The sequence below is a fragment of the Artemia franciscana genome, chromosome 17, assembly GCF_032884065.1.
Source record: "Artemia franciscana chromosome 17, ASM3288406v1, whole genome shotgun sequence".
In the NCBI taxonomy this organism is placed as follows: domain Eukaryota; kingdom Metazoa; phylum Arthropoda; class Branchiopoda; order Anostraca; family Artemiidae; genus Artemia; species Artemia franciscana.
Genome location: NC_088879.1, coordinates 21,685,608 through 21,705,881, shown reverse-complemented (window position 1 = coordinate 21,705,881; position 20,274 = coordinate 21,685,608). Strand labels below are relative to the sequence as shown.

Sequence of the window (20,274 nt, the reverse complement as noted above, 5' to 3'; positions counted from 1 at the left end):
AAAACTTACTTTTGTCAACCCATTTCTTTATTTTCGTCTTTCGGGTTGCAGTTCTAATGGTTACATATCGGCGCTACTATACAGGTCTACTTGATATCTGTTCCTACTTAACAACTAATTGCTGAACCAGGCCTTGCTGATTTTGGGGTTTGTGTTTCTAATGCATGGATCGATGTACCCATTGCCTATTACTATTGGACAATGGCTCAAACCAAAATTCTAAACATTTTCAAAATTGCTACCTTGATAAAATCTATAATAAGCTTTACGAAACTTAAAAATAGGATTTGGGAGAGAATTAAGCATTTCAAACTATGTGAACTAACCCAAGTGATCAAAATAAACTAAAATGAAATGGAGAGAGATTAAAGCGAGCATAACGTTCTTGAACAACAATCGCTAATCTTGATTGGTAGAACCCCAATAAATAACATGATTACGTTAAACGCCCTTGTTGGAAAAAACTATATAAAGCTTATTATTGTTCTTATGGATCAACAAAAGAGAAAACATGTCTTTCAATTGACTCCTTGCAACAATCGGATGAAGTCTATTACCTCAGAAAAAATTTGTATTTGTTTTGTTTAAAAGTTTACCTGATTTTTACCCAATAATACATCTTTCTCAAATAATAATATAAAATAGAAACTCTTAATAGAACAAGTACTGGTCCACGCCTACTTCATAAATAAGTTGTGGATATTTTTGTAAGTTTTAGAGATCTGTTTCAATACCAGCAAAATGAGTGTATTTGAGATTATTAAATGAAGTTCAAGTAAGGGTTTTTATAGCTAATTTGATTGAATGAAAATGGAATTTTATTTTTCAATTTTAGTCTTCTGAACAAGACTAAAACTTTTCAATCCTTGCAACACCCCCCCCCCCCCGCCCTCTTGACTATTTCTTGTTCTTAACTGTTTGTCTAATATCAAAAGGAATATCAACGCTAGCAACACTTGACAAGAAGAACATATGATTCACTGCAATTAAGCTTCTTTCAAAATTTCGATGCCCAATAAATCATATTATCTGAATTGCGATTCTTTTGCTCCTCCCTTTATAGATTATACACACCAAGCTTAATGTTCAGTATTTGTTGAGACTCGTAAAATTTTACAAGAAGTCTGGAATTTTGGTGAATCTGAGAAAATACGGATTAGCTAAAACAGAATTCAAAGTTTTGATTCGAATTCAATACTTATTCCAAGATCTGGTAGTGAATGTTTAGAATTCAGTAGTACAGTTTGTAACTTCAGCGAAGGAAGTCTTGTAGTGATTAGTTCGGCTATTAAATATAGTTAAAGCCGAATCAAAATCATGCCACATCTGAAAAAAGAGGTTGATAATTTGGATAAATTTCGTACAAAGTTTAACTTCATTAATCTTTTTTTTCCGAAATCCAAATGAATTTTCTGGAATGGATGCGGTAAGATGCGAAATTTGTTAGATTTGTACTTTCGTTGTTTCACCAAATCACCCCAATTCCAGCTAAGAAAGTAAAATCTATCTTTGACCTTAAATAAGTTATTCACTTACCAAATTTACTGCTTTTGTATTGGTTTGATCAATTTATTTTTTTTTTGTCTTGATGAACAGTGAGCAATAAAATCAGCAAAATACGGTCTCAGTTGCAACAGTTAAGAATATATTTTAAATTCTTAATTTACGATAAAAAAATATCGATTCAAGGTATTTTTCCAATAGTTTTTAGCATGTGAATTTCAAAACAAGTTAAAACTATTTGTATAGTGCATCGCACTGTACGGTTGTTTTATGAAAGATAAAAATAACCGTAGATAAGTTCCAAATATCTTGCCGTTTCATGACACACTGAGTCCCTTAAAATCTGAAAAGTGATAATCCTTAATTTAAGTTTACAATTAAAAAAAAAAATGAAAATTTTGCAATAAAACACGCCAGAAACTAGAGCACAGGGATGGAGGGAAAGACAAATTACAGCTAATGACATGATCTTAGCTAATAATAGGTCTTGAAAGTGAATAAATATAATAAGAAACAGTTGTTTCACCTGAATGTAAGGAACAGCATTAAAATGTAGCACAAACATAAATTCTAACCATTTTCCTTTTAGTACTCAATGTTGACAGACTTTTACAAAGTAATTTAGCCCATTAGCTTACTTAGAACACCAAGATCAACAAATTGACGCTCGTAACCAATCGGTACAATGATAAAACTGATCGGCTTTTTCCATAGTACCAATCAGTTTTGTGGCTAAGAATTTTTCCTAGTTTCCCTTTAGTAATGATAGGTTTTTATTGTGTATCGTTCAGCTAGCATGAGCAATTTTTTTTTGAAAGTAGAAGAATGCTAATTGTTAAGTACTTGAAAGTTCGAAATGTAGTGACTCTTGCTTAGGATCACCAGTTTTTCAATTAGCTTTCAAATTATAGATGTCTGTAGCTATATAAATTAAATCCGGTAAATTGGAAGAAACAAATGATAAATTATGAGAAGTTGATTTGAAAATAGAGTAGTCCTTAGATTGTCAATTGTTACTATTCACAGGCCTCTGGTACCATGTCAATTTCACTCATTGTTGATAGGGCATTTTTTTAGGCTGGGATAAATATACACAAGATTCCTTTGGACAAGGAGAGCATACCACTTGATTCCCATTTTATGCTCTCCAAATATTGTAATCCTTTCCCTTGCAAATGCATTTGGTAAAATTCTAGTTAATTGACTTCTTGCTATCTCAGAAAGGGTTTAGGTTAGGAAAATGAAACTTTCAGGGATAGGTCTATAGGCTAAAGTAGGCCTATGTCCCTGGGAGTTATTTTGGAGTACCTAGCTCCACTCCTTCTCCCTCTAGAAGGCCTTGATCTTTGATGACCTTAAAATGTGTGTTATAAAGTGAAAGTTTGCAAAATAGATATCCCACTTAATTGTAGTAAAACAAAATTTGTTTTCAGCCTCATAACTTTGCCCAATCCCATTTTATAAGGTTTGCATATACATTTCCTAAATTTTGAAATAAAACCTTGATATGGCTCAAAATTCTATTCCAATGACAGGAATTGCATTTTCAGATCTAAAGGCAGAGAAAAAGCAACTAGTAACTGAAAATTAAGGTAAAATGTTGTTTTGTCAAAATATCAAGAGGCATAGAGCTGTCATGTAGGCAAATTTCAGGGCCCTCTAGAGGGAGAAGGAATTGAGGTAGGCACTTCAAATTACCTTCCTGGGACATAATTTAGCCTGTAGGCCCATCCCTGAAAGTTTAATTTTCCTAACCTAAACCCTTTCTAAGATAGCAAGAAGTCAATTAACTAGAATTTTACCATGCATTCCCCTCTCTTGTGATTCCAATTATAGTCCAAGAAATATATAAAAACTAAAAGAATACATTAATATAACAAAATTTCTTACTTGATAATGTATGCTAGGCTACATGATGTTTTTATTTATCAGATTATCATGTTTTCTTCCATTGTTATGCACTTTATGAGTTATTTCAAGTAATATTTTGGTAAATTAAACACTTAATCATGCAGGGATGTCAACTACAGATTGAAAAAGTAACGGGTTTAATTTATGAGCTAGCCTTTAGCCTAGTGTGTGAACAGATTGATGTAGTAGAGAAATGCTTTATTAGGGCTACATGTGGGACTATCAGAAGGGATGAGGGTGTATTTGCAAGTGAATTGATTAGTTTGTTTTATAATAGCCAAAAAGAAAGAATCAAGCTGTATGTTCATCTTGTTCCTATGTCAGTTAAGGAATCTTGTAGCTGTAGGCCATACTTAATGAGACAAGTAAATTGTCAAGTTGAGTCTATAAGTAGAAATGTATGGCTTCTGAATATCCCTGGGTTACCCACAATTATGCTTGTGGATGTCCCTAGCTCTTGGACAAACATTAAGATTAAAATGTGTCTTTTCTAAACACGGGTTAAATGCTCCTAATCTTTTGCATGATATATGTTGTATAAGATAGTGAAAATTGGCTGATAATTGGGACTAAGGTAGGTGTAGTTAGGATTGGCTGATCATAATGTTTGAAAACTTTTTTTAATATTAAAAAAAACAAAATATTTTCAATATTCATGGATCTTGATTGGCTCTAAAACGGGAATTAAGGTAGTTAAGGTCAAACCAAGAAAAAAAGATCATGTGCACCCACCTATCTATATAGAACTATTCTGCTTCACACTACTTGTTTGGGATTGAATTACAAGTCTGTCTAAGATTTAGATATTTTGTTTAGTAAATGTATAAAGGATTCTTTGGCTAAAGTAGGGACAAGTTGAGGCATGCTAATGAATAATTTTTAGGTAAATGTAGAGCACTTAGAAAGTGAATTCCAGAAGTGCATCCATTATCTGATTGACCCTCTTCCTCCATATGTGTAAAGTGGGCTTGCTTACAGGTAACATTATTTGTAGAGCAAATCATATTAGTCCATGAGCCCTGCAGGCAGTGGGGAAAGATCTGAATTCTATATTTATTTAAAAAACCTTGTTTGAGGTTGTTTTTTTTTAGTTTTACCATAAATTGCAACTTGGAGCAATTGAAGGATTTTCCATCCTGTAGCATTGCTCAGCAATTCTTCAAAAATTGCCACATGGATCAAGTCAGAATTGTTTTGAATATTGAGTTGGTTTTATTGACTAGAGTTTATGCTCTGGGCTGGGACTCCAAGGTGTCCTATTCCAGCCTCCATTCCTTATTGCTCCACTCCTTGTCAAGTGACACTTTGAATTCTTTGACAGTCTTACTGGATCAGTATGATTGCTCAGGGAGTTCTGTTACGGGGGGGGGGGGGGGTTCTTATAAAGTTATTTCCTGTTATGGGGGGGGGGGGCTCTTATAAAGTTATTTTGTTTTGATGTTCAGATATGAGCATTGGAGCTTAGTAGTTAAGGGATATAGATTGGGAGAGTTCTATTGACAAACCTCTATAACCATGGATACAGAATCACCATCATGATATTCAGGTCTCTTGAGTTGGGCAGATTCCCTTGGGAATGATCCAATAGACAATAGAAACTATATCTGATACCTTGACTCAAAGACAAACACAATTATTGACAATAACTTTATTTTCTTACTTCATATACAACTTCAGGTAAAATGACTTCAATATGAGTAAGCAGTATAATGCACATCAAAGACAGAGCTTTACTGAATACTCTCCTGACTTCCAGGTCTACCTTATATATCCAGAATCAACCCAGATTTCTAAATTGAGCACTGGGTAGACTGACCTCAGAAATGTTGCAATACAACTCTTCTTTTAATTATCTAACATATGGCCTAACCTCCTTGCAAAAGATTTATTACAACAAGGATTTTCACCTCTAGTTTGTTGACCAAACTAGTTATAGAAATTTGGTTTCTAATTGGCTTTAATCAAAAGTTACATTTTTGAATCCAATTTTGATAGTTTAAAAAATATAATTTTTGCTTGCTGTAAAACTTGTGCCAAAAGTAAAAAGTATCATTTTTGCTTGCTGTAAAACTTGTGCCAAAAGTAAAAAGTATCGTTTTTTGCTTGCTGTAAAACTTGTGCCAAAAGGCACAAATTCTATGAGATGATGGATTTACACTTTAAAATCTTAAGACATATAAGAGATTCTTATTTTAACTTTTTACAGTGAACAAACGAGGGATTTGGTTCTGAGTTCTGTAAGGGGGAGGGGGGTTGCTGGTCCATATGTTACAGTTCCACTGGTCTACTACCTGGTTGGTTAGGAAGTGATGGCATTCCCTCCTCTGAGTGTTGACCTTTATGAGCTTCTTAGAATGACCCCTTGTCCACTGTGATGAATCAATGAAGAAGAGATGTCATGAAATTGTTTTTTAGGGACGTAATTGAAAGTACACCTATTATTTGAATTCATGCTAGTTGCATTTTCTCCATCAATGTTTTTCTGCCCATTCACATGCCTTGATCTGCACTGTGTGCCTCTTGAGTAGGAAATTTTATGTTGCATTAATAGTATTAAGGGTACTTGGTAGTTATCCCTCCACACTCAAGTTCTTGATTTGAGTAAAATCTGTTTCTCTGTCTGTATTTGGAGATAATTAGCTTAGTCTCAGTGAGATAAACTACTATACAGGTATTTTTTTATTGAATATTTAGTATATAGAGTTGGTTTGGCATTTAATATAATGCATTCTCTTTGACCTGCTTTCCACAATTCTCTGTTGTAGTTTCCATAATTAATTTCTAAAGTACTTATATTTTCGTCAAATTTTGATATTTTTTATCATGATTAACCTAACATTACTTCTTGAGTGTGGTTGGGATAACTAACAAGCACTGTATTAAGATTTACAGAAGATTCATCATGATTTTTCTGCCAATGTGTTAACATATGCTCTATTTTTTCAGCTGATTCTCATGCATCGACCTGCAGTGTGTGCCTTTCTTCAACAGTCAGCTATAAGGAGAACATTTTCTACTGCATTAACTATATTAAGATCTACAGAAGTTCCAGCTGCAAATGAAAATGACATTCTTTCAACAAAAAAACTGTCACCAAAAGAAAAAATCAAACTCATATTTCATGAAGTGAATCCTAATGAAATATCATCCACAGAGATTATTAATGTTTTCAACCAGCTAAAATCAATAGTTACTTTGCATGGTAAAGGTGTTCTAAAGCCTGAGAAAGTTGAATTAAAACAATTGGTTGCCTTGTTTTTAAAGGACATTGAAGCTTTATCTGTATCAAATATATCTAATGCAGTGTTGTTCTTATCATCTGTTGGATATGAATTTGATAAGCAATCAAGAAGTACTATTGTCAGTGGGCTATTACAAGCAATTAAGCGAAGTCCTGTTGGTCAAATTATACAGGTATTTGTTTCTTATTTCCTTCAACTCCTTCAAGATATTGAGTGTATGCTGTGATGGGGGCTTCTGCTATTCAGATTTGTCAGTACTGTGTAGCTCAGATGTGGAAGGTGTGAAAAGAGGTTTCAGAATTACAAAAGGGAATGGCGACTTGTTTGACCCATCTCTATTCTAGAACTGATGAAGCCATCTAAATTGAGAATGCCCATTATGTAAAAATTTATTTAATGATTGAGGGTCTCTTATTTTCGCTCATAGACTGGGTTTGAACCTTGAACATGATCTAATCCGTGTTAGGAATTTAAAAGTACACTCCTATAAAATATGCAAATCATGAGAAGGGGATCATATGGCATTTATTTTTGCAATCCTAATCTTCAGGCCCTCATTTAGACCATTAGAGAGCCTCCTTTTAAATGAAGCGCAGTAAAGTTCTGGTTTGTTTGCTTTACATTAGTAGGACCAAATATAAACTGTGTATTCTGGACGATAAATTAAGCTGTTTCGATTTTCCTTTCCTACACAAACACTTGCTTCACCCTTTGTTTTGTAGCCTACTAATCCCAGCTGGACCCAAGGTAGGCCCTCTGGTGGTCTTCCATGTTATATTGGACACTCTTGCAGTTTTCTCCCCAAATGCTACCACTTTTCTGAGAATTTTCTAGCTGTAAAACTTTTCACACTGTCATAATTAATCTTTTCTTGCATGATGACAAAATCAGTTGTCGTTCTTGACCTTTGTCAAGTCGTGTGATAAGCTACAAGGCTAATCACAAGAAATAAATATATTTACTATTCTTGGCTACTTTCCAGTGACTTAATTTGAAACGTTTGTATTAATGAATGTTACAAAGATCATATAAATTTGTCCCTTCTTCCTTCCTCTGATGTTCACATTGATTGGAAGGGGAGAGATATGACCATGCCTTTCTTGTTTTGACCTCTCTGTTTGTTGAATAATCAGTTTGGGTGCTCCTACCAGGCCAAAGAAATGGATTTTCCAATGTGATGAGAGTATTCGTCACAATTTCTCAACTCGATATGCTATTATCCACAATCTCAGTGCTTTTTAATGTTCTTGGCACTTGTTACTTTGTCAGTGACCCCCCAAGATCGGTAAGCATTATTGCTTACCGTTTGATGTATTAATAAAGAAATAAATAGAAATATTATTTTGTCAACTAAAGAAGATGAAATGATAGCTGTTCTATTGGTTCATATGTGACTTGACACTCATGATATCTATTGGATGTGTGATCCAATATCATTTAAATTCTACATTCGAATGATAGGTTCAGTATTTTAAAGAATTCTATATTGAATTCATTGTTTTTTTTATGGGGATTTTTAGAAACTATTTATTTTTATAGAACATTTTTGGAATAGCTTACGAATCTCTTCTTTGTATGAAATAACAGCTCGAATTCTAATATTGCTATTGCTTAGTCATATTTAGTCGACGGTACTTATCGTTTACTGCCAGACCCTAACTGAATTTTTCCAAAGGTAGGGTCGAAATATCTAACTTTCTTGCCTATTTTTGTCATTTATGGTCTTAAGTCCTGTTTTTTCATCGTTTAAAATATTCCAAATTTATTTCTAGGTTGTAGCATCTCGAAACCTGGGTAACCTTATAATCTCAGATATAGAAGTACAAAATGAGGCCATTCAAACATTGCAGAAAAGATGGGTCGAAGTACGCAACCCTAAGGATCTCTGTAGAGTTCTCCAACTAGCACAACATTTTGATAAAAAGTTCTTGTCAAGAATAGAAGATGCGATTGTAGAATCTGTTGAAAGTTCAAAATTTGAAGAAAAAGTTTCAGTGAGTAAAATAGATTTGATTACATTTGGTTAATTCCGAGATTATTGTTTTAGACATTGGTTTGCTGAACTGAACTTGGTGGCTGATACCATATTGGCCTAGTCTTCATTATTTGGACTTGTAAAAATTAAATCTAGGTGATGAACTTCATCAAAACTCTACATTGAAAGCTAAACTGATGTGAAATCTTTTTGATCAATTTGGTTTTCATATAATGAGCAGCCAAATTGCCATCTTAATCTGGAAATTAATTCTATTTGGTATCTGGTTTGCCCACATTTAATATCAGCGAATATTAGGCACAGTATCTGTGACCATGGTCGTTACTGGCCAAAATATTTGGGGGGGGGCCTCCCGCCATACGTGACAGCCCTGGCTGAGGCTTGTCTTTTACCTCCTTCAAGAAGTTTAAAAAGGCTTCTTTGGGAATGAAAACTCATAAGGTATAATTGGTTTACTTCAATGGAATTATGCGTTCCTGTTGCTTGCTTTTAGAAGGCAAAAGATTCAAGTTTACCTAGCTGCTTAAGGAATAGCAGAAGTCTGAAATCCCTGACTGTTTATTCTATATTAAAAATTTTTGCTTGTTTTCAGCAGCATACTTGTTAAATTCATTGGATTACATTTCTATTTGTTGGAGAGACTAAGTGTTATCGTCTGGTAATCATCTTTTTTTTAACATTATTTTTGCTTTTTAAAGACTTATTGAACAATTTGGCTGGACAGTGTTTGTTCATTTTAATCCATGAAACATATTTTTCCATCACTCTTGTTTTACCCTGCCTTGCAATCATCAGTTTGGAATTATAAACATCAGAAAGAGAACAGCTTACATCTTAATAAGGTGGAATTTTACACCGGGTGAGCATTTCAAGACGCCTTTGTCTGGCATTATTTATGATATAAGTGAACTTTATGTATTTCCCCTTTCCCAACATCTGCCATAGAATAGTAGTATATCAAAAAAAAATTCTGGTCGAAGTTCTGCTAATTCAAAATCCAACGCCATCTACTACTTCTGTATTTTGAGGGCCCGCTAGAAGGCCGATTAAAAGCATGATTTTTTCTAAGCATTTTTTTTTTGTGGCATATGCAGTTATATTTAATGCAATGCGCTGAATTTACAAGGTGTTTTATTTCAGCGAGACATCTTCATTATACTGGCTAATGAATGCCTTTACTGAAAAAAGGGAGGTTTTCTATTAACATTCAGGCATACACACAGGAAATTATTTTGAGAGGGGAGACGCCATTTTGGGTAAACAAAATATATGAAAAAAAAAACAACAAAGATGCTGTTAATTATAAGAACATATATCTATTAGTGGTGCGAGACCACACCAATGTATGTTACCCTACGCCGCTGTTGGGGCCCCAGTGAAGAAAGAAAAGCTTAATACGATAACTAAGAGCTTGCCTTGAATCTACCATTTTTTTACAGGTTGGTGTCTTCAACCTACAATTGCCCATTCATATTTTGAAGTAAAAAAATTCATTGCTCTCATATTCCTCCTCTGTCTGGAAAATCTTCAATCAAGCTGAAACAATCAGATCTAACACACTCCCTCACCTATGCCCTGCAGTATGAAAACGATCATTCTTGTACTATAAAAAAAATTCACTTTGAATTATCATACCACAACAGATAGTCAACGCAAAATTGACTTAAAAATCACTCCATACAAACAAAATAATGTTGCTTCCTTTCTCGCGAATTAAAAAGATATGATCAATAAAAAAACAAGCAGTAGTTCTTTGTCACCCACTTCATGAGCATCTAGGGCCGTAGCCAGGATTTTTGTTCGGAGAGGGGGCAAAAACCTTGGACATTGTAAATGCATTAAAAAAAAAATTATATGCACTTTCGTTTCGTTTTTATGGGTTGAACAGAAATTTCGGGTAGGGGGTGGGGGGTTGAACCGACTACCCCCTCTCCGTGGATACAACCTTGCGAACATCCAAGGAAACATATCAGATAAATCCAGTTAAGATAGCTAACAGTGTGAGTCGCTCTAACAAAATGCTTAGACATGATTTTAATGCAATCGGGTGACATATTTAAAGTAGAATTGAAGGAGCTGAAATTAAGACATTTAAAGGACAATGGAAAGTGAATTTATATAAAAAGGGAAATGGACATTTATTTGATGTTTTCGTGGACTAAATAGTTCTTCTCATTGAGCTTTCGTGCCTGGTGTATAAACTTATTACACGCTTCTTCCTCAAACAGGGTCTGTGGCAATGAATACGTGCAATTAGATTCGCCCCATTTCTTTCCATAAAATATCTAAGTCTTTCCATAACAATATTTATGATAAGTTGCTTTATGTTTTTAATCTTGTTTTTTAATAAGCATAGCATATATCCATTGTTTTGTGTCCATATATATGTCTGTCGTGCGCACATTTTGCCTTATAGTACAAAAGCTACTGCTGCAAATACGAAACGAAAAAAGACACAAGGCATGAGTATATTTTCTACAAAAACCTCTATTTAGGAAGCAATTTTTTTTTATTAGATATGATCAACTGGAAAAGTCCTCACAAAAAAGCATCCTTTAAAAATAGCAAAATTAAATTAAGGGTCATGAATATAACTAATCTAAAAACTATGGTTTTCTTTTGTTTAACTTTATTTATTTTCTTCTTTTTTTTGTTAATATTTTGAGGAATGAAAACACGCTGTTTAACACTTTTTTTGCGTTAGTAGTTATTTTTCAAACCTTTATTAGCATTCCAACTTCACTTCGCTGTTGTTATTGAGAAACACACTCGCAAGTGTTTTGTATATCGATTGTCTCATTTGCTTGAACACAAATATCGTCTTTTTTATCTGTTTCACGTGTACCGTATGGGTCCATCTTTTTTTTCACTTTTAACTATTCCAGGAAAGCTTAAAAATACTCACCATAAAAAATTAATCAAATTTATTTTTTAGTTTAACTGGGACAAAATGACATTTCCTGTCCTTATATGCCTAAGAAAAGGAGGAGAAGTGGAAGGGATTCTGGGCAGGGAAAAAATTGTTTGCTAATTTGGGGTGTATTTGCAATCCACAGTGGCCTATTTGCAGTTTTACAAATGGCCATAAATAATTTCATCTCTTTTCTCTAAATAGAGGAAAAGCGGGATTTACCCCAAAATTGGACGTTAGGACACCCTCCCTTCTCAGAACAGTAAAAAAAATATGGCCAAAAAAAAATTGTTTCTTTCACCCCTGATGAATGGCAAACCCCAGTCCCTCCTATGTCTTAGGTCCTTAGAATTAAGCTAAGTCGGTTGAAATGAACCTTATCATTAATATGATGATGAGGCACTGAATATGATCATTCTAAACATACATTGGTGTATCCAAATCAGAGTATTATGTTGAAGGGGTTCTCATTTGGAAACTGAAAAAAAAATGTAGGTTTTTGTCAAATATAATATATCTGCTTTAATGCCTGGTCAAAGTTATAAGCATTCAAACCTTAGAGAAAACTTTTGTGTAAATCCAACAAAATCTTTGCAAACCAAAGAGTTTAATTTGGTTATCTTAAAAAAATTCCTTACAAATTACAAATAGTTGAAAACGCTGTCTGAAATTTCAAAGTTTTGTTTGGTGTAATGTCAATGGTTTTCATTTTTGTATGTGTTCAAAAATTCTATTCAATTCCAAGTGTAAATTAATTACATTGCAAGCATTAAATAAAGTAACATAGAGGACGAGAGTTCTCTTCCGTCAAAAAAAAACAATAAAGTACATGATTTGGTGTATCCAAATCAGAGTATTATGTTGAAGGGGTTCTCATTTGGAAACTGAAAAAAAAATGTAGGTTTTTGTCAAATATAATATATCTGCTTTAATGCCTGGTCAAAGTTATAAGCATTCAAACCTTAGAGAAAACTTTTGTGTAAATCCAACAAAATCTTTGCAAACCAAAGAGTTTAATTTGGTTATCTTAAAAAAATTCCTTACAAATTACAAATAGTTGAAAACGCTGTCTGAAATTTCAAAGTTTTGTTTGGTGTAATGTCAATGGTTTTCATTTTTGTATGTGTTCAAAAATTCTATTCAATTCCAAGTGTAAATTAATTACATTGCAAGTATTAAATAAAGTAACATAGAGGACGAGAGTTCTCTTCCGTCAAAAACAAACAATACAGTTCATAAAATTACATCTTCTAGTCCTAGGATTAGAGCTAAAGATTCGGATGCGTCTTTTGTACTACTCACAATTTATTGATTGCTACCTCTTATTGGTTAGAAATAACTTTGTAGATAGGACCTTTGGTATATCTGCAAAATTGAACTAATTTTGAGAGCTTAAGAAGACCCGTCTTAGATTCTTCGGACCCTTTCTTGCGCACCCTAAATGAGTATTCACGGATTTGTTTTTCCACGATTTTGCTGCCGTTTTTGATGCTTTCGAAAACTATATTGTCTGCTTAAAGATACCCAACATCTAATTTGTTCAATTCAGTGGATTGACTCGTTCCATTAAGGAGCTTCTCAAGTAAGGAAGTTAAATAGTGAGGCTTACTATTACAAGCACAAGGCTACTTTGTACGTGTGTACTTGGTGTATTTTTTTCGGTATCAACACCAATATAAAAATGTACTGAATCTTCTAAGGTTCAAACTGGTTGCGCTTTTAATTAGGCCTATTTGCATTTTTCTATTTTTTTTTCAGCTAATTTTATCCTTGTTTAAAGCCAAAAGGAGGCCGACACCTGCTTTAAGAGCCTTAGGTTACCATCTATCAAAGAGTCCAGATCAAATGACTATGAATCAGTGCATTGGACTACTTTACGCAGTTTCTGGACTTTCTTTTCACGACCCAGTACGTATATCTGTTTTTTCTATTACCATTTGTTTTAGATGCGCCGGCGCACTTAGGTCTGCTTCTGTTCTTTTAGGCGTAGAAGGATTCGCAGGGTCATCAGCTGCTTGCTCATAATTTTATAACACCTTCGTTGACTAGGCCTTCCTCGGATACTTTCTGTTTGTTTTAAGTTTGGACGAAACTACTTCCATTTAATAATAAAAAAATCTTTTTCATTTACTTTCTGTCATTCTTAACTCTAGGACTATTCAAGATGTGAATTCAAGTGTTCTTTTGATGGCATCATGAATGATCAGAATCCAGAACCCGGTCAATTCCTGTTTATTCCCATAATGTGGGTTGCGCCATCTTTGGAGACTTTTTTTTTATAATTCCGACCTTTTAATGAAAATAACTTCTTTAAAAAAATTTACAAGACACTATGTAACGCTGCGATGAACTCCAGGGTGAATTATACCATGGGAGGGGTTTAGTTGCCCTCTGGTCCTTTTGGATCTTTAAAACGGCACTAGAACTTGCGGCCACCTTTCGAATGAAATTTATCTCAAGATTCTACGGCCATAAGCCCAATATGATCACCTCTAAAAAAAAATAAATAAATATACACCGGTGAAACGAAAGACATGAAATTTCTGTTGTTAGGGGCTTGAAAAATCGCTAAGGGTCATTAAACTCCATAATTTGACGGTGCAATTTTCATCAAGATTGGATTCTTTTGAAGGAAATTTTACCCCTTTATTTAAAATGATGCCAATTTATTTATGCTAAGAACTTTTAATGGATACTTTTATACTTCTTAAATTTTAGATAGATGGAATTAGTATACGATATATATTCTGTTGATCTAGATTTGAAAACTAATCAAGCAAGCTAGAAACGCGAAAATTTATGCAGAATAGTTTTGAAATCATGAGAAGGCAATAAATAATGGATGCTACGAAAAAATCCGAAAAATACAAACCAAAGAAGAACAACTGGAAATTGGTTGTCATGAGTGAAGTGAGGGGGTTTAAGAGGTTGGGTTGAAGGTTCGGGCGAGTGAAGGAAGAGAGGAAAACTGGAAAAACAATATAACAACAATGACAAGGAAACAATACGTATCCCTGCATTTTAAGCAGTGAGAGAAGGCCGAGTATTAACTTAATCTATATTTAGATTAAATTATTATATTATATATTAACTATCCCAAGAGTAGGTGTTTTGGCCATAAAATAGTCTGATCTTTGTTGGCGCTTTGATAGCAAATCCCTTTTTGTCTTTTTTTGTCACCTCCTCCTGGTTGCTAAGGTTGACAGTTCACGTCTTTGACTCTTGTAGATTGTCCAAACTGTGAAGAGGCTCAAAATTTTGTTTAGGGCATGGGCCTTCTAAAAAGTGCCGTGTAAACCCCAAAGCACAAGAAAACATTGAAAAGGAAATTTGGCTCCCCTGAAAATGGTGCCAAAAAAAGGCTCGAATCTTTTTAGTCTGGTAATGCCCCCTCCCCGCCCCTCCATTCCACTTAATGGACCCGACATTGAATAAATGTTTTCTTTCTTATTGGCTTGAAATCGTCAAGGATTGTTTCTCGGACCACAAACACCATATATTTTTTCTAAGGGAGGGGGGAGCTGAGAGGGGGCCTGGTAATGTCTTGAAAAACTGTTCGCCCCTGGTCAGTTTGAAACTTACAGTCGTGAAAATTGTTCATTTTTTTTCTGTCTGTTTTCAACTGATTTGCCGATTTACCTTTTTTAAGAAGCAAGATATTATCTTTATATGTAATATATATATATATATATATATATATATATATATATATATATATATATATATATATATATATATATATATATATATATATATATATATATATATATATATATATCTTACATTGTTAATGTTTATTGTTTTATGACTGTAATGAGTAAATGTTTATTTGTTTTAGGGATTAATCGAAAGAATTTGTAATGACGCAGTGTCCACGCTTTCAATGAACAAAACAACGCCGATTCAAATTGGAAAACTAGCTACAAGTTTAGGTATTTTAAGATGTCGACACAAAGGTATGTACTATGAACTTTTTTTTCAATTAACTGACTGATAAAAAAAAAAAAAAAAAAGGTAAAAAGCTGTCTATCCAATGGCACATAAAATTCACCATTCTATATATTTAAATTCATACAAGTTAACTATTGCAAATTACAAACAAAAAAATAAATTAAACAACACGTTCGCGCTGGAGAAAACCTATGAGGTCTTGCAGTCGCGCGAGAGTCCACGTAACTACTTACCTATTAACTCGACTATTTACTGAAACCTCAACTATTTAATTAAAACTATTATAAATAAAAATGGCGACTTATTAATCATCTAGAGATGAGCGAAAATTAGTATGGCAGCAAATAAATGATCTAACCTTAACTAACAGGACAATAAGGTCTTCTGAAAAAGGGGGAAAAACAGTCAACACAAAAAATTGGTGATCATGAAGTAGTTTTCCCTATAATTCCTGATAATTATATTTAAATCCCTATTTGTCACTGTTTTTACTGAGAAAGTTTCGCCTGATACTCCAAAAGTTGTACCGTACGCTTCACCAGTATAACATTCCTGGCTTCAGACTTTATCTTGTTGTGGGTAACCTGTTGGGTCATTCCCAACTACTCTTTTCAAAATTAGGGAAAGAGGTGACAAGCCTAAGGGTCACAGGTCCCCTGCCTCCTCGTTCCAATTGCCGCCACTGTGGGATAAGCAACCACCATTTTCTGCAAAGAAATATTCTCTCGCGTCCTTTTTTAAAACAAAGATATGGCTATTTTTTTCTATTTTAGTAACTACTCAGTTCAACCTTTGGAATTTGGCTGTTTACGTCCAACATGTCTGGTTGGATGGGAATAATTCAGACATCTATTTCTCCGTCAATTTAAAAAGCCATTTTCACCAAATGAAATTTTTGAAAATAAGTTTGGACCCATATTAAAACACTAAATAAGCATAAACAAAGCTATGTCACAATTGAAAATGAAAACGAACAGAGACCTTATAAATAGATAAATGAGACCCAAAACGAGCTGAAATAAATATGAATAATCAAATGAAACGTAAAGATAATAGGTGGATTGAATCCATTAATATGAAAAAATAGAATAATTCTAAAACAGAACAGAAATTACCACTAACAAGAGTAGGGCTTTCACCACCTCCCCTAGACCCTAGATCCTCCCCTTCATCCCCTAGATTTTCGTTGCCATGAATGAATACAAAACTTTTCTTCAGAATTCTTTGTCATTGTGTACATGCCCTGTAAATTTCTCTTGCCCGGGTTCAACAACCCTCCTCGTATTAAGTGTGCTATCCCCTTGGTACATGAAACAATCCCTAAAAGTTTCAGACCACTCGGATCCCCTTTCTCCTATTAACTCTATTTGTAAACAATTGACTAGTTCTGTAATTTATTACTGTTGTTCCGGGGCTATTTGAGCATTACGTCAGTGGAAGCGTATAGGTTGGAATTATTGACTACTCTGAGCAAAATGGCTATCTCAAAATGTTTTGTTTGGGAAGGGGATGTTTGTAAAAAAGGTAACGAGAGGGATTGCTGGCCCTTCAATAAATTTTCAGCTTTTAAGACGGCGGTAGAATCTAAGATTTACAATCGAATGAACCCCCTATCCCATATTTCTACGACCACCCTTTCTACACGAAGTGGACAGGAAAAATTGATAGATAAAGTAGAAGTAACTCATTGAAGGCATATGACTCTTTACTAAGGCAAAGCTAGAGCGCCGCCTCTGATTCAAAATATATAAGCTGTGATTATTAGAAAAGTATAACCTTTCGATTCCAGGAAAAACCATTCCAAATCCAATTCGTTTTGATTTTGTCATTTCGTATATTGAAATTTTCCCAATTCAGAATTTACAGAACCTTGTATCCCCGGAAGTATTAACGAAATTTGACTCTAAAAACTTGATTTTTTACTCCTCCCTCACTAAGTCAGACCCGTTTGCTCCTAAGCTTTAGCAAATAAAGGGCTGATATGGTGTCGTGAAACTCTGCCCCGTAACAGTAAAAATTAGGCATTAAAAAAAATCCTTGCTGCTTCTGTATTTACCTTGTCTAATAGTTTCTTTAGCCTTTTTTTCTTTTTATTTCGAGTCTTTATTTTTTTTTTCTGTTCACCTTATTAATGTTTCTTTCCACTTTATCTAATGAGTGACATTCAATTAGATGTTAGCACCGGCTAAGTGAGAAAAACTTGTACTAATCATATAACTTCTTTGCTTAATTTTAGTAATACTTTTCTTTCTAGGGAAGCAATCTTGTGGCCGGAGTGTTAAACTATTTAGTAAGACAGATAGCTTTTTTGAAGTAGAAATAAAATAAATTTAACGAAAACCTTAATTTATTATACATTTTGTGCAAATTTAGCTTAAAAATTTCTACAAGGCTTTTGCAAAATTGAATTGGAACTGATTTGGATACTTAGTTATATATCTTACAGAGTTGCTGGAACAGATATCCGAATGGTGCATCTCTAATCCGTCTGTTCTTGAACCCTCTGTACTGATACCAGTGGTTATGACCCTTGCTACTGTGGATTATCATCCTATTAATGGCGAAACCTTTTTTAAGGTTAGTTTTAATGACTTTTCCCAGTTATTTGTGCAATATTTTGTTTCCCTGTTTTGACACCTAAGATATGGTGATTTTAGGTAAATTTCAAATTTTTATTGTTTTTTCTTTATTTTAAAGTTTCAGAAATATTTTCGAGTTTAATACTTGCGTAAAGGATTTTGGAAATAACTAACTTTAGAGTCAACATCAGTTAGTCACTAAATTCATGTCTCATTTCTGGTAAAGAGTAGTTTTTTCTCCCAATCAGTTTGGTTTCTTGTGTGGTAGGTCAACAGAGTAAGCAGTAGCCGCTTTACATAATTTCTTATCGGATGCTATGGATGATGGTTACTTGGCGGCAACTATATTTTAAGACATTAAAAAAGCTTTTGATACAACAGAACATACAATTCTTTTTGATAAATTGGAAAATGTAGGAATTCGTGGAATAGCTCTTGAGTTAGTGAGATCTTATTTATTAGAAAGAAGTTTTACAGTCCAAGTTGGTGAGGAATCATCTCATATTTTTCCTTTAGAAAATATAGGGGTTCCATAAGGGTCTGTATTGGGGCCATTACTTTTTTTGATATACATAAATGACCTTCCAAAATGCATGCTCTCGGACAATGAATTACCAATATTGTTTGCAGACGACACAGCAATTAGTTTGAAGGCTGGCAACGAGGAGGACCTACGAATGGCCCTCGAAACCGTTGCTTTTAATGTAAATTCTTGGTTTCATGCTAATCGACTAATGCCTAACCTAGAGAAGTCGGAATTGTGATTTTTGGGAGAAGTTTGAGAACAGTGTGTTATTTAAAACTATTAGTATTGGAGCTTCCTCCATAAAAAGAGTGGATGTATTTAGATATTTAGGTATCTACATTGACTCAACTCTGTCTTTCAAGGCGCATATTAATAAACTCGAGGCAACAGTGTCCAGGAATCTCGGCTGTTTGCATAGAGTAAAGTTCTTGTTTCCTTACCAAATAATGAGAAAATTACATTTTTCATTAGTGTAGTGCTATTTTCAATATTGCCCGACCGTTTGGATGCTGACATTCCATTCACATTTACGAAGACTCCAAATTGTCCAAAACAAGGCAATAAGAATCCTGGACCTTTTTTTAACACACCCTAGGAAGACAAAAGAATTATCTGAAACTAAAACATCATTTTTATTTCTTGATATTCTTCATTTACAACAAATTTTTCACAAATATCAACTTCCTGAGATTGCCAATAAATATAAACTACTTGATTTAATAAATGAATCACCATCACTCTATACATACAAAAAGAAATTGAAAGAGATAGTTCTTTCTGCCTATAGTAGTGGGGACCGAATGTAAAGTGATTTATTTATAAATTAGTTTATAAGTCCCATCCGTGTCTACGAGTCGATTTTTTTTCCTCTTCTTCTCTCTCTCTCTCTCTCTTTCTCTCTTTTTTATGTACTCCGTGTGAGCAATTGAGGTGTAATTCCTTCTTCTTTTTTCTCTCTCTATTGTTAAAGGAGACAAAACGAGTTGCCTCCCTGTCTCCTTTGTATAAGATTTATATATATCGTTTCTTGTTTAATAAAGTCAAGTCTACTGAGAGGTTTCAAGAGCTTACTTTTTTCCTCTTCCTCCCTTTTCTCCTTGTTTTCTTTCATTCTTCGTATATAGAATAAAAATTTGTTAAAAGGGCTACTTAAATAAAACAAGCTAACGTTCCAAATAATTCCAGAAAAAGTGTCCCCAGGTATGTCTCAGGTTCTCAGCGAGTGACTCATTGACGCTACAATTAATACCACCGATAAAGCTAGAAGATGAATAGAAAGGAGAACAAAATGTTATATAAGTATCGGGTGAAGACTTTTACTGTATAGGAAATCAAGGTTAAACTCTGTTGTAAGATATTTTATGTTTGAAACCTTAAAGCTAAGATTTGGTTTAAGTGGTAACTTTTGTTTGGCGAAAACGACTAAAATACCTTCCGAGCCCACCGAGATTATACATGACTTACGAAAAAATAACGAAGAACGAAGAAAAATAACCAATAAACAAATAACTAAATGCTGGTGATTTTCAGCCTCTGAATAAAACGAAAAGATAAAACGGATATTTAACTAAATCTTCAACTAACCTTACCCAAACAGAAAGAAGAAAACAACTGGAACCCCTTCTCTCTCTCTCTCTCTCTCTCTCTCTCTCTCT

General features: G+C 33.9%; 1 protein-coding gene across 1 annotated transcript in view; it reads left to right on the top strand.

Moving 5' to 3' along the window:
* Positions 1–2,430: 2,430 nt before the first annotated feature.
* Positions 2,431–20,274, top strand: part of LOC136037997 (FAST kinase domain-containing protein 4-like) — a gene marked incomplete in the record, with an annotated part of 31,258 nt that continues 13,414 nt past the window's right edge. Inside the window, 6 exon segments of the mRNA XM_065720911.1 lie at positions 2,431–2,536; positions 6,361–6,828; positions 8,429–8,650; positions 13,322–13,471; positions 15,402–15,519; positions 17,961–18,091. Of these exon segments, the coding sequence (XP_065576983.1) occupies positions 6,370–6,828; positions 8,429–8,650; positions 13,322–13,471; positions 15,402–15,519; positions 17,961–18,091 (1,080 nt within the window).